Source organism: Erpetoichthys calabaricus, chromosome 12 (genome assembly GCF_900747795.2).
Source record: "Erpetoichthys calabaricus chromosome 12, fErpCal1.3, whole genome shotgun sequence".
NCBI lineage: Eukaryota > Metazoa > Chordata > Cladistia > Polypteriformes > Polypteridae > Erpetoichthys > Erpetoichthys calabaricus.
This window is the reverse complement of record NC_041405.2, coordinates 29,683,006-29,698,404: the sequence shown is the minus strand read 5'-3', so window position 1 is coordinate 29,698,404 and position 15,399 is coordinate 29,683,006. Positions and strand designations below refer to the sequence as shown.

At 39.1% G+C, this 15,399-nt stretch overlaps 1 protein-coding gene across 1 annotated transcript; it reads right to left on the bottom strand.

Annotated features, from left to right (window-relative positions):
• LOC114662008 (zinc finger protein 397-like) lies at positions 1–14,610 on the bottom strand. The gene is made up of 3 exons (XM_028815290.2): positions 13,819–14,610; positions 6,214–6,741; positions 1–1,390 (listed from the first exon to the last, which is right to left on the bottom strand). Exons 1-3 carry the CDS (start codon positions 14,324–14,326, stop codon positions 474–476), a joined length of 1,953 nt encoding a protein of 650 aa, XP_028671123.2. The 5' UTR covers positions 14,327–14,610; the 3' UTR covers positions 1–473.
• Between the last annotated feature and the right edge of the window lie 789 nt (positions 14,611–15,399).

The following is a 15,399-nucleotide window of genomic DNA, read 5'->3' as shown; positions in this document are numbered from 1 at the left end:
GTGCAATATGACTTCAGCTTTATTTGCAAGGCTGGGATGCAGCTTTCTCACATATTTTGAGATTACACCAGGAACACCTTATGAACATGATTAAGTGTATTTGCAGAAAAAAAAAAACAACAATTTGCTTAAAGAATGCAATAATAACTGGCTAATATCCAGGTAAATTAATGTACAAATATGAACTGAAATGAAAGGTAACAGGCACCACATTGGAATCGGTCTGCTGGATAACCTTACGTTTACAGGTTGAGATGCCTCATGGTACTTAAAGAAGTTATTTATTTTGTATCTTTTAACAACTTACATAAAAGGCATCTTTTTTTTGCATTTTAAATCTTTGGTCTCTCCGCTCTTTAACCTCTTCATACACGTCGAGGGTTTACAAGTTATTTTTCCAACTTCAGTAGAATGTCATTTTGGGGGAAAAAAAAAAAAATTTTTGGCCAGATATTTGATTTTAGTCTTTAGGATCAATGCATCAAATACGGGTTTGATCCAGTATGTATGCTCTGATGCTGCATAAGGTTACTCTTTAATGTGAATTTCTCCCCACATGTATTGCAGCAATATGGCTTTCCTCCATTGTGAACTTTCTGATGGTGCAAAAGACTACTCTTCTGTATGAATCTTTTCCCACATTCAGTGCAACTGTATGGCCTTTCTCCGGTGTGAATCCTCTCATGTTGTAGGAGATGGATTTTCTGGATGAATCTCCTGCCACATTCATTGCAACAATATGGCTTCTCCCCTGTGTGAATCCTCTGATGCTGCATTAGACTGTTTTTCTGGGTGTATCGTTTACCGCACACTGTGCAGCAGTATGGCTTCTGCCTGTTGTGAAGCAGCTGATGCTGTTGGAGCATGGTTTTCTGTCTGAATCTCTCTCCACATTCACTACAACCATAGGTCTTCTCCCTGGCATGACTTTGCTGATGTTGCCCCAGGCTGTTCTCTTGGTTAATGCTTTCCCCCCATTCGGTACAATATGCCTTCTGTACCGTGTGACTTCTCTGATGTCGAAGAAAGCTGCCGCTCTTCACAAATTTCTTTCCACATTCAGTACAACAATAGGATTTCTCTCCAGAATGAACTTTCTTGTGTTCCTCAAAATGAGTTTTCTGTTTGAAGTCCTTTGCACAAACGGAGCAATGGTAAGAAGGCACAGATGGGATCCATGGAGCACTTTCAACGGCGTCTGGTCCAGTCATCTTTGGGACAGGGGCAGCATTGCATTCTAGTGGAGAGTATTTTTCACTCTCTGACAAACCTTTTGTTGTTCTCATGTTTTCACTTTGAGATGTAGGCTCGTGCCAGGTCTGGTGGAGATCATACTGAGGGGCCTGGGAGAATGCAGACAGAAAGGGGCTTCTGGGTTTTCGGAAATTTGCTTTGAGGGTGGAGAGAGAGAGAGAGAGAGAGGGAGAGAGAGGGAGAGAGAGATGGTAAATATTACACAAATCACAATGAAGAAATGACACTCATTTCTAAAACTGAACCAATTCTTATAAATTAGTGGTTCTAAAGTTCAGTCCTGTGACACCACTGTGGCTGCAGCTGTTTATTCCAACCAGTTTCACAAATCCCAGATCACACGTACAGTAACTCTCATTACCTAAATGTTTCATTGGCTGGCTTTTTCTCACATATGTTGCAGTCGGAAAATTGTAGTAGTATGATATTTATACACAAAAGAAATTCAGATTTGTATATTTGCCATAGCTTAATACTTAACTCACTTTTACAATTTTCTTTTTATTTCAACTTTTACTATGGCAGTTGCTCCTTTAATTGTATCAAAATACTGACAATTAGTGGCAAGAGCTGCCATGAAAAGAGGAAGGCCTAAGAGAAGGTTTATGGATGTGGTGAGAGAGGACATGGGTCATGATGGGTGTAACAGAACAAGATGCAGAGGACAGAAAGCTATGGAAGAAGATAATCTGCTGTGGCAACCCCTAACAAGAGTAGCCAAAGGAAGAAGAAGTGACAAGCAGTACAAACACAGGTGCAAATGACAGTGAATGTTGAAGCAGAGTGGCTATTTTAGTGCTACATTCATTTATGTGCAATTTAGTTAAGAAAAGGGTTTAAATCAATGTAAAGTCAAACACCATAACTGTAGGTGTCCCTGTCAAAAAATTCTGTCTTCATGGAGCAAACTGTTATTTCCCAGTTTCTGCCCCCCTTTGTCTCAATCCATAGATTGCTACATTTTTGTTACTACTTTTCTTACTACTCAAAGCACTTTTCATAGTGAGTGAGGAGCCATTTCAACCACCACTAATGTGTAGCATCCACCTGCATGATGCGACAGCAGCCATGTTTGCACCAGTATACTCTCCACACATTAGGTGGTGAAGTGGTAAGAGAGAGAGATTGCCAGTTAGAGACAGGAGATGATTAGGAAGCCAGAATGATTAGGCCATGGAGGTCAATTTAGCCTGGATGTCAGGATACACCTTGCCCAGGGATCTTTTATGACCACAGAGAGTCGGGACTTTGGTTTTACATCTCATCCGAAGGATTGCGCCATTTTAACAGCACAGTGTCTCCATCATTGCACGGGGGCATTGGGATCCACATTCAGACCACTGGATAAGCGCCCCCTGCTGGTCTAGCCAACACATCCTCCAGCAGCAGCCCATGCTTTTACTAAATGGTCTCCCATCCAAGTACTGCCTGGTACTTGCTTAACATCAGGTGGATGACCTCTTCTGAAGTGCATGTGGCATATCTGCTAATTGAATTATTTAAGATTTTGCTCATTAATATTCTACTTTTCTTAGTTATTAGGACAAAAATGAATGATAATGCAGTAGCGTCTGTGCTGTAGCATTCAATTTCATTAGCATCAGCATTTCCACCGTTTGCCACTAATTAGTATTTTGATACAGTTAAGCAAGCAAAGTCCACAGAATAAAATAGTAAAAGAATCGTATACATTTAAAGTTACAGCAAACAACTCCAAATCTTTCTTTTTTTTTTGCAATTAATTTTTTTATTTATAACATGAAAGGAATACACCCAAAAGAAATTTTAAGCTACATAAGAATGAACATAGCAACCCCGTATTATATGTAAAAGAAATTCAGTAATATATAAGACTGGTACATTTTTGTGAATGCAAAATAAGAAGAAAAAGGCTTGTTAACAAAACAATTAAATCAATTAGTACCGGTATTAGGACTAACTCGTTGATTTTTGAAAATGGTTGGGATTAAAACCTAAGGCTACTGGTGTTTTCTAAGAAACCACTGCAATAAACCCACAGATTTCTTTAAGCATACACTGTGCAATAAACGTGTATTACTGCACAAAATTACTGCTCTAGACCAGGGGGTTCTAGAATGTTTTTGGTCATGGAACCAAACCTTTGCTATTTTTATTCAGTGATGGACCCTTATTGGCAGTAATTTTAAACTATCCAACTTTGTAATGAATTATTATTATTACTTTCCCTTGAATGGCATATATTAACAAAAAACTGTAAACATATATTCAACATTTAAATGCACTGTACATAATATATGAAACGACAGGGTTGGCATCCAAAAATAATTGGACACGATTGTTTAATACTGAATCAAATTTAGTGATTTTTTTTTTTTTTTTTAAATTGGTAACCTGGGCTTTATCCGTTTTTCACAAGTTTGTTTAAATCAGGAGTTGGCAAAGACAGCACACAGAGGAATATATTTTATTTTGCAGGAAACAAGAAGAGCCATTCTGCAATAGTGTAAGCTGTCTTATATCTGGCAATTTCTTGTGCAATTAGACGATACCCCAAGTGCCTGCTGGCTTGTTGTACAAACACTATATTGTCTTTCATGAAGCCTAAAGGTTTAAATTTTTTTCACTTTAAAAAAGTTGAACAATTTATTTCTGTAAATGTCATGCTTTGTTTCCAAATGTCTCTATATATGATTTGTTTGGTAGCTCCACATAGCGGACAATGCACTAGAGATTTTGTTCATAAGGCATCACAAACAAATTAAATGTATACCTCGAGAAATTTGGGTCATACGTCCTTTTAACATTCATCACTGGTTTAGGGTGCTGGGATGACTCTTGTGAGCTTAACACATAATTGGATGTGTGTAGGGTAGGTGATGCTCTGGGACATTTGAATATCTTGTCCATGATCATAGGCTTTCTTAAGAAAGTGTGCGGTGTGTAACAGGTTGACATCTGCTCATAAGTGGAATTAATGTCAGCCATTTCAATTCCTCAGTAAGAGGAGCAAAATGTCCTTTTCATTGCGTGCACAACTAAAATCTATGATCAATAGCCCCCGAAAATATTAAAGCAGGGGCTGATTTATTTATTTTTTATTAGCTTAAGCTGACTACCCATCTAAGGTGTCCAGCAACACACGAGTTGAGACTATTAAATATAATCTTGCATAATAAAGTTGTACTGTGAATTATAAACAGACAGTGATAATACAAGTGACCAAAAAACAATTACAGCATTACTAAACTAAGTGCTACATAAAATTGTTCACATTCAAAATATGTTATTAGAAAATAATTCATACAATAAAATGTTACTTAGATGTGATTTGTGTGACATTAGCCTATGAAGCAATATAATGCAAACATAGGCAAGTCCAGCACCTCCATTTACACATTGGTTCTCAAAAGAGGACATGAACACTTGATACAAAACTTCGAGGGAAACATCTCTGGCAGGGGTACAAGGATAAAATATCTGCTCTAAAGGGGGAATCCAAAATGTAAAATAGCCCCATTGTGCACAACCTGAACTTAGAGGATGGCATGTCACATTCAAACTCGGTAGCAAAAGGAAGTTCAAATATATTACAAGACTCTTATTTTAAAGCAAAAACTGACAGCCCCTTCTTTTTGACACCCACTGCACACCCAACCTACCTAGAAAGGGGTCTCTTTTTGAACTACCTTTCCCAAGGTTTCTTCCATTTTTTTCCCTACAAGGGTTTTTTTGAGAGTTTTTCCTTGTCTTCTTAGAGAATCAAGGCTGGGGGGCTGTCAATAGGTAGGGCCTGTTAAAGCCCATTGCGGCACTTCTTGCGTGATTTTGGACTATACAGAAATAAACTGTATTGTATTGTATTGTACAGCCGGATATCCAAGAATGGTGGTTTAATTTGTGGCAATTTCAGTGTAACATTACTCCAAATACAAGATACAACATTCATGCATTTTATATATTGATTTTACACATCCAGAATTAGCCTTTTTACATTTTTGACTTGACTTTAACAGACTGCCTTCAGCTTCAGATCTTGCGCTCCTCCAGGATCTACAGATGTATTAGGCAGAGGGCTACAGAGGTCTGTTTTTTCAGTACTTCTCCTAAACCCTAAAAGTATCATTCCACTCCAGTTTATGTCTGCGTTTGAAACAGTAGCTAAAGACTTATTAGAACTTTTACACAAGTAAATGAAAAATGGTTGCCCTTATCTTCAGCACTTATAAATGTCTGATTTTACTTGTGTGTTTTGAATACCTTAATATTATTTTTTAAATAGTTAGGAATAGAAATTAATTCTGTAAGTGGCGGTTGGGACTCAAGTAAGAATGGAAGCATATTTTAGCACAAGTGGGGCTGTAGCTGAGGAGGAAAGTTTAATTATGCTCAAGGAAGAAACATCCGTCTATCCATGCATGTAAACATACAGTATAAGTGGTTTCTTTGCAATTCACTTTTTGAATCTTTTACTCACAAAGTAATGGTTCCAAAAATATTCTTGTAAGTCGATCACAATGACTTCAGGTACCCCCATCAAGATGAATTACCATCTATACATTTTTGGAACTTGTATTCTTATCACAGGGTTAGGAAGGGAAGACGATAAGTCTGGCATCCTTCAAAAACTAAAGTACAGGCCAAGCTTAGATAACATGCCAGATCATGACAAGGCTCAGACTTTCGCATACAAGATCAGTTTAGATTTACCCACTAGTCAAACTTCACAGTGGGATGAAATAAGGGTATCTGGAAGGAAAAAAAAAACACATTTGGACAAGGGAAAAATGTACAAAAACTGCACAGATGGGAACTTTGTAATGTAGTAAGACTAACCACTCTGTCAGCATTCCGGCTAAACAAAATACTTTGTGGGCTTTAATTTTAACTGCTTTACGATTTGTTACAGGTTATAAAAAGCCAAAAGTTTAAACCACACCATCGGTGGAACAATCATTTTAACACAATTCATTAACTTACTTGATCGAGGTAGGCTTTCATCAGAAGTTGGTTTTCCATTCTGTTCTCTTCCAGAGGAGTGGTCCTCACTTATCTCCCTGTCCCATTGCAGCGATTCAGATGTACACTGCTCAATGCTTGAAGATGGCAGCTGAGGACTATGCTGTGCTCTCTGACTAGATGCAGTTTTAGACATCTCTTCCATTACTGGCCAGCTATGCTCAGAAGCAGACTTCAAGCATTGCCTCTCCGACAGCCCAGTAGACTCCGACTCACAGTTAATGGAATTATAGTGCGCAGACTCCTGATCGCACACTTCATTTTTAATCTGCACTGGATCCTGCCTTGATCCACCTTTTATCAGCATAGCAGTTTCTGGTTTAACATCCTTATCATCAGTGTTGCAAATAATCTGCTCACTGACTGCAGTGCCCTGTTTCGAAGATCCTTGGACTGGAATACAGGACTCCCAATTTAGTATGTCCTCTTCTATGTGAATCATTTCACTGTGAGACACTGCAGCGCTATGAAGAGCAGCATCTTCTTTATCTGCATTAAATATAAAAAGTTTTAAACACACTAAAAATTAAACCGCGCTTCTAAAAATGATTTTTTAAACATACTGTACTAGCCATTTTTATTACTATATTAATATAAGTATTTTCCTAAGTCATATTATAATGACTGTCCATATAGAGATAATGAAAGGTTCTAACTTATTTTCCTACTGCGAGGACATTCAGTCTTTGTTCAGTTCTACAGTTAACAAGGCATGGTGAGGCCAACAGTTTCAAATCATAACCTGTATCCCATAACTGTAGTTGTAGCTGGAAAAGTAATGCAACTCAAGTATACAATGTAACTGAAGCTTAACATAAGATAACCTAGGACTTCACAGTAGCGTAGTGAGGGAAACCTACTCTGGGTGTGCGTGTGATGAAACGTTTTCTGATTATTTTTTTTTTGTGTGCGATTTGCTCTTTTTTGAATTCCCTCTAAAGGTTAAAACATGAATTTTATTGGACTGTAGATTTTCTTTTGCTAAGCATTTGTCTAAATGCTGAACCCTAACTATCAACCAGCTTGAACATGGGAATCTGGCAGAGACTAGCTACACATACATTTATAAGGATGAGGACCAACAAACCCAAAATTCATGTTACTATCACAAACCTGATCCAGCGTAACCTTGCTTCTCTAACTGTTCAGTGGATATAGTGTGGTGTTCATGTGAGGCAACTTATGTGGACTACATACAGTGGTGTGAAAAACTATTTTCCCCCTTCCTGATTTCTTATTCTTTTGCATGTTTGTCACACAAAATGTTTCTGATCATCAAACACATTTAACCATTAGTCAAATATAACACAAGTAAACACAAAATGCAGTTTGTAAATGGTGGTTTTTATTATTTAGGGAGAAAAAAAAATCCAAACCTACATGGCCCAGTGTGAAAAAGTAATTGCCCCCTGAACCTAATAACTGGTTGGGCCACCCTTAGCAGCAATAACTGCAATCAAGCGTTTGCGATAACTTGCAATGAGTCTATTACAGCGCTCTGGAGGAATTTTGGCCCACTCATCTTTGCAAAATTGTTGTAATTCAGCTTTATTTGAGGGTTTTCTAGCATGTACCGCCTTTTTAAGGTCATGCCATAGCATCTCAATTGGATTCAGGTCAGGACTTTGACTAGGCCACTCCAAAGTCTTCATTTTGTTTTTCTTCACCATTCAGAGGTGGATTTGCTGGTGTGTTTTGGGTCATTGTCCTGTTGCAGCACCCAAGATCACTTCAGCTTGAGTTGACGAACAGATGGCCGGACATTCTCCTTCAGGATTTTTTGGTAGACAGTAGAATTCATGGTTCCATCTATCACAGCAAGCCTTCCAGGTCCTGAAGCAGCAAAACAACCCCAGACCATCACACTACCACCACCATATTTTACTGTTGGTATGATGTTCTTTTTCTGAAATGCTGTGTTCCTTTTACGCCAGATGTAACGGGACATTTGCCTTCCAAAAAGTTCAACTTTTGACTCATCAGTCCACAAGGTATTTCCCCAAAAGTCTTGGCAATCATTGAGATGTTTCTTAGCAAAATTGAGACGAGCCCTAATGTTCTTTTTGCTTAACAGTGGTTTGCGTCTTGGAAATCTGCCATGCAGGCCGTTTTTGCCCAGTCTCTTTCTTATGGTGGAGTCGTGAACACTGACCTTAATTGAGGCAAGTGAGGCCTGCAGTTCTTTAGACGTTGTCCTGGGGTCTTTTGTGACCTCTCGGATGAGTCGTCTCTGCGCTCTTGGGGTAATTTTGGTCGGCCGGCCACTCCTGGGAAGGTTCACCACTGTTCCATGTTTTTGCCATTTGTGGATAATGGCTCTCACTGTGGTTCGCTGGAGTCCCAAAGCTTTAGAAATGGCTTTATAACCTTTACCAGACTGATAGATCTCAATTACTTCTGTTCTCATTTGTTCCTGAATTTCTCTGGATCTTGGCGTGATGTCTAGCTTTGGAGGTGCTTTTGGTCTACTTCTCTGTGTCAGGCAGCTCCTATTTAAGTGATTTCTTGATTGAAACAGGTGTGGCAGTAATCAGGCCTGGGGGTGGCTACGGAAAATGAACTCAGGTGTGATACACCACAGTTAGGTTATTTTTTAACAAGGGGGCAATTACTTTTTCACACAGGGCCATGTAGGTTTGGATTTTTTTTCTCCCTAAATAATAAACACCATCATTTAAAAACTGCATTTTGTGTTTACTTGTGTTATATTTGACTAATGGTTAAATGTGTTTGATGATCAGAAACATTTTGTGTGACAAACATGCAAAAGAATAAGAAATCAGGAAGGGGGCAAATAGTTTTTCACACCACTGTATAATATAATATAATATAACTGCATATTCCTCCCCCAAACTATGCGACTCTTCAATTCCACCCGGGGGGTAAATGTTAACATTTAACATTATACAAAGTTATTGTCTGTTTTTTCACCTGCATTATTATCAATCTTTAATTTAATATTATTTATTGTATCAGTATGCTGCTGCTGGAGAATGTGAATTTCCCATTGGGATTAATAAAGTATCTATCTATCTATCTATCTATCTATAATGAATACAATATAACACATCAAATAAATCTGAAGAATGTTTGCAGTCTATAATGAGCTAGGCTGCATCATGCCTTGGCTTGATGCTATTGGGCTCTGGATAAGTGAACTGGGAAAATAAACGAATTGGATAAAGTATAACTTCTTTAAACTTACCCAGAGAAGTTATTACCTATCTGGACAAGTTTCTTTAACATACGATATAAATAATGGTATAATTTAATCCAATAAGTAAAGAAGTATCATTTTATTAAGCCAAGACATTCTAAGTGGGATATTGCAGACACCGTTTCATTTTTCAAACCTACGTATTACACCAGAGGGTCATGGCAGTGGACAGGCCCCTTTCTAGCTGCAATGCCCATAAGAAAAGTGCCAACGCTGGACTGCATCATACAGCTAATCAACCTAACACTTATTTTTAGAATATAACAATAAACTGGAGTATCCCGACAAGCAAAGGATGGACATACAGAGTCTAAATGCAATGTTGCCTGAGTGAGAATTAAATTAATGGGTAGGTGTGTGGGCATGGTCAAAGGTGGGCCCCGTGTTAATCAGGTGTCCCCTTCAGCGTACACTACTGCCTCCTGCCAAGATAGGATCAAGTGTACTGTTTTGTATATACTACATGGCACAAAGAGATTCTTACTTGCATGCTTCCTGAGAACAGTGGAAATAATACAATACTATCCTAAAGAGACAAAAATAGGCATTTTGTGATGGCAAACATTTTGATAAAAGCCCAGTTAGGTGCTTTTGCTGCAGGTTTTGCTCAATCAAGCTATGGCAAACTTTAATCAAATGTATAACTTAAACAGAGCAATTCCATGAAATACTGTATCATTTTATTTCTACACATTTTGTCTAAAGTTTATACACATTTTTCAATTTTATATCCTCTCAGTGTATAACTTGCATTTTAATCTTAGGTTAGACTGACTGGACAGGACCTCTGCAGGCACTTCCTTTGACCTCAAGGCTTGGGTTTTGCTGTGATACATCCTGATTGTCAACTTTCGGGGTCTTTTAAAGACAAGTATAAGGCTTTCTTAATTATGTCAAAGTGAAAACAGGATTTTGAAAATAAAAGACTAAAATATCACATTGACATTTAGTTCTTTTGGCTTAACACTTGAACATTTGCTTGGGCGCATCCCATTCCATTGATCATTTTATTTGATTAGACATGATGGTTGCATATTTTTTGTAGTTTTAATTATTAGACTGACCTACCCCAACCACAAATACTAACCTTAAAATTAGTGGGGGTGAAGCATAGTTGCCTATAGGTCCCTAATGTTAAAAACGAAAATTCGATTTGCGTCACGGTAATAGAAAAGGGTACTAGCCGTCCTGTTTTCACTTCATCATTCTGGGTTACACAGTGTTGCATGGAGAGGAAAAATAAAATAATTTAAAAGATTTTACAAGAAGGATGTAAGATAACAAAATGTGAAAAAAGTGAATGGGCCTGCATATTTTTGAATGCAATGTACATGCACATACATAATTATATAAAATATATTTGCAAGTATTTGGTATATAGTATAAACAATTTTTACGTTATAATATTTGCTATTATAATTGGCTGATCAATAAGCGAACAACCCGAGGGCAGACCTGAATGTCAGCAAAACCAATGTGATGGCCACCGACTTCAAGAGGGTTTGACAGAGCAATTATAACCCTCTTGTTATCAACAGTACCCCTAAGGAGAGGGTAAGCAGTTTTAAATACCTCAGGGTTCATATTGCTGAGGAAATGATACGGACCACACATACAGACCATATCAGCTAAGCCACACACAGCCTTTTACAACCTTAACCAGTTGAGGAAGTTTAAATTCCACCCCCTGCCCCCAATCAGCCTCTGCTTATTTCTACAGATTGTTTAATCTGCAGCCATGGACAGCATCCACACAGTGTGTATCCCTGCCTGGTTTCGAAACTGCACTATCCATGTGCGGAAACCACTACAGAGGGATGTGTGCCTAGTTGACTGGATTACTGGCACTCCCACTCTACAAGGTATCTTCATCAGGCAGTACATGGTCAAGTCTACCAGGACATTCAAGACTCCAGTCATCCCAGAAATAAACTTTAAACACTGATAAAATTAGGCAGACATCTCTGCAGCCTAAAAAAGACTGTTAAATTCTGTAAGAGTTTCTATCTATATGATATTGGATTGTTAAATAAATACCATTAGATTTTCGTGTTGCTATTTCTTTAGATTTTTCTGCTATTGCTATGTTGCATTTTATGGTATTACATTAGTATTAGCTTTTTCTACAGGCAGAGTCTGGAATCTACTGGGGGGGGGGGACATTTCGCCGTATCTTACACTCCTGTATGGCTTTGCATGCAACAAACTAAAAACCTTGAACTTGCTGGTGTGAGTGCCAATGACCTTGTACGGTGTGCCCAATGGAAGGTGTGATAAAAGTGGCTGTACATGATAGCTTGGGCCTTTAATGATCTTGTTTGCCTTTCTAATGCAGTAAGGGTTACATATGTCCTAAAGAAAAGGCAGCTGGGTGTTCGTAATATTCTTTACCACCTTCATACCCACTTTACATTCCTGAGTAGAGCAGGTACTGTACCGGGATTCGATACTGCTGGTGTGGATGAAGTCCACTGTGCACCTGTGGAAGTTTGTGAAAAATCTGCAATTTCCACAGCTGTTGGTGAGTCTCCTGGACAATACCCAAGATGTGTTGTACCCAGTTACATTACTGATGGATACACCAAGAAAATTAAAGCTGCTCACCCAATCCCCAGAATCCCCTCTGATGCAGATGGCACTGTTGTCTAGCATCTGCTTCCTGATGTTTATGACATGGTCCTTGGTTTTGCAGATATCAAGAGTGACTTTCTTGTCCTGGTGCCACAGAGTCAGCAGGTAAACCTGTAAGCCATCATTGTTGCTAATGAGGTCTATGATGTTGGCGTCATCAAGAAATTTAATGATGGAGTTGGAACTGCATTTGGCTACACAGTTTGGGGTGAACATGTAGTAAATAGAGGCTAATGACACTAACCTGTGGTGTACCTGTGTTAAGGGTCAGTGTGGAGGGTGTGATGCTGCCAAGCAATACATTTGGAGATCCTCTTTGCAGAGGCTGCTCAGTGACTGCTTTCAGCTCAGATGAAGGTGATAGCCTGTTTTATGGATTGAGGCCGCTTGCTCTAGTCTATTTCTGCTTTGATGTTTTTTTAATTACCTTCAATACTTGTTCATATCGCCAGCAGTTCTCTCCTCCTTTAGTGCCTTGAAGTAGTAACTGAGTCTATGCTCTAGGCTTCCACGTTTTGAAAACAACTGGTGGGCTGCTGTCTATACTTTACACCAAGTGTAGAAGATTGTTGGACTGATGAGGCACATCATATACTACATTTACAAATTGAATATGAACAACTAAAATTGACAAGAGCTCTAAATATCATTTAAAGATAGCAGCAGCAGCCCTAGATCAGGGTACTCAACTCCGGTCTTATATGTCTGCAGTGGTTGTAGGTTTTCATCCCAAACACCTTCATAATTAGAAGCCAGGCCTAATAGATAATGAACCTTAGTATTATATAACTTTTTAGTGCTTTCATTCTTCCAAGGCAAAAACTGTATATTCTGTGCTGAGATCTTCATCCATATGTCATTTTCTCTCTCTCTCATTTATTTCAAAACGTTTTATTAACACAGGTGCACTATGATGTATATATTCAGGTTTAAATGGAAGCATGTCATTTGCTCATTACTAACCGACGGTTTTATAAGAAAACAGGCAACAATTAAAACAAATTGACAAGTAAACTGACACCTTTTATTGGCTAACTAAAAAAAAAGATTACAAAATGAAAGCTATCGAGGCAACTCAGGCCCCAGAAGCTTGCATATTTTAATCTTTTTTAGTTAGCCAATAAAAGGTGTCATTTTACTTGACTTGTCACTACATTCATAATGGCTAACATGGAACAACGCCCTAGTACTACAAACAAATAAGGGTTCTGAATTGTCACATGCAAAGCAACTAAAACTATGCCCCACCGCTCAAAAAATATTGTTTTATTAGTAAATAAACGGGCTCTACTTAAGAAATATGTTAAGTAGAAAATCTACTGCCACTGTTGACCTCTAAGACAGTACCCGAGTGTCCCTGTCGATGGTCTCTCAGTCAGGTACTGGTCGGGTCAAAAATGCTTTAGCGTCAGGCGGATAACCTGCTCTGCAGTGCATGTGGTGTGGCAGGTGGCGAGTTGGCTCTTGCTTTGAGCCGAGGTAGCGGTAAAGTCCAAAGTGCAATCATTAACAAAAAATATCACAAATCGTTGTGTCCCCGTCTGTAATGTTAGAAAAAAATATATTTGTCTATAACTTGGCCTCAAAATGTAGCACTGAAAACATCCAAGTAACGCTCGCTCAAAACGATTTCCCGAGACTTGTTTACTCGCCATTGCAGTAGATGAAACACACCAGCCCGCTTTCTCTTATGACACTAAAACAACAGGCCTCCTTACCTCTCCCCCTCGCCGCTTCACTCGATCTCCACGCTGCGATCGTCCCGCCTGTCGAGCCGTGGTGGTCAAGCACGGCGCTCAAGTCACTCCGGCAGATGTCCAGCTGCAACTTCAGACTCTCAATCTCTTTATCTTTCCCGAACATTTCAAGCTGGAAGTCGGCGAATCTTTTATCCACGAGGCTTGTCAGCTGCGTGGTGATGATCTGCGCTGCCGCCTTCACCGCTTCTTCCATCAGCGTGACTATCCCACTGAAGTTCTTCATGATAACATCCGTAGCCGCTTTCGCTGCCTCCTCATTGATTAAAGAAATGTAATTCTCCGTCTCGGCTCTCCTTTGTAGAGAAACGTGCTGCCGCTTATCTCTTTCAGCTTGAAAAACGGAAAAATCGCCGTTGGTAAATTCCGACAGGGTGCCAAGGACGGCTCGTGAAGTCGCGCTTAGTTCCCGCTCGATGCTGGAAGACAGCTGTTCCTTAAAGGCGGAGGAAGGCGCCACACACGCCATAGCCTCCGTGTTATACTTGCACAGCTACTAAAAAGGGTCACAGGTAAATATTCTTAATCGCTCAACCCTCCCTTTTTAATTCCCTATTCAAAGACAACTAGTGCACGCCATGCATTTTTGTGCTGCTTCATATTTACTTTAAATTGCGGAACCCTCTATATTTCTATTTATTTACACGCCAATTAATAGTCACATTAAAGCTGTCTACTTTTTAAAGTTAAGACCGTGGTGGTGACCGTCATTCACAGAAGAAAGTCGCTTCGGTGTGACGCATTTCCGCCTGAGCGCCCAGCCACACCCCTTTTAGTTAACGCGGGTAAGTAACGTCAAAGTAAATCCAGCCGGTGCGGTGATCGATCGATCGATCGATATATACATTGATATGTATGGCACTATATGATAAATAGATACTTTACTAATCCCAAAGGAAATTGCAGAGCTACAACAGCAGCCAAAAATGCACAAATACCCAGTAAATACATTAAGTATTCAATTAAGTATTAAGTATTTTTAAAATAAATGTATCGATACTGGAGAGGTATAATGGCACACATCTGGAAGATATAAATGTATGGTTTAAACAACCAATATTTGAATATTGTTGGATGCTGTTAGGCTCAACAATCAGGTACAGATTGAATCCCCAGATGAACAGGAGCACATTGTTCTACATTAATAAGGGAGAACATGCTAATTTAAATGGCACAGGATTTGCTTGCAGGATGCTGGATTCATAAGATAGCCCAGGGCTAATTTAGAGTCGCCAGACAACATTACCTGCAAGCATTTAGTGTGCACGTCCATCAAGCACTTTCTGTGCATAAGAACACAAGAAATTTCACAAATGAGAGAAGTCCACTCAGTCCATCAAGCTTGTTTCTTTAGCTAACGGCTAAGCATTCCCAATGTCTCATCCAGACACTTTCCTAAAGGTTGTCAAAGTCTCTGCTTCAACTACATGTCTCAGTGGTTTGCAGATTCCCACAACTCTTGGTGTAAAGAAATACTTCCTGGCTTCAGTCCTAAATGTTCTTACCCATAATTTCCACTGGTGTCCTCAAATGCATGTTTCA

What these genes read in the sequence shown, in the direction of transcription:
- LOC114662008 (XM_028815290.2), bottom strand. Translation starts at nt 14,326, where the DNA reads ATGGCGTGTGTGGCGCCTTCCTCCGCCTTTAAGGAACAGCTGTCTTCC. An exon ending in TGAAGCGGCGAGGGGGAGAG is followed by an intron (nt 6,742 to 13,818) that starts GTAAGGAGGCCT and finishes TATTTAATGCAG; the next exon opens with ATAAAGAAGATGCTGCTCTT. An exon ending in TGAAAGCCTACCTCGATCAA is followed by an intron (nt 1,391 to 6,213) that starts GTAAGTTAATGA and finishes CCACCCTCAAAG; the next exon opens with CAAATTTCCGAAAACCCAGA.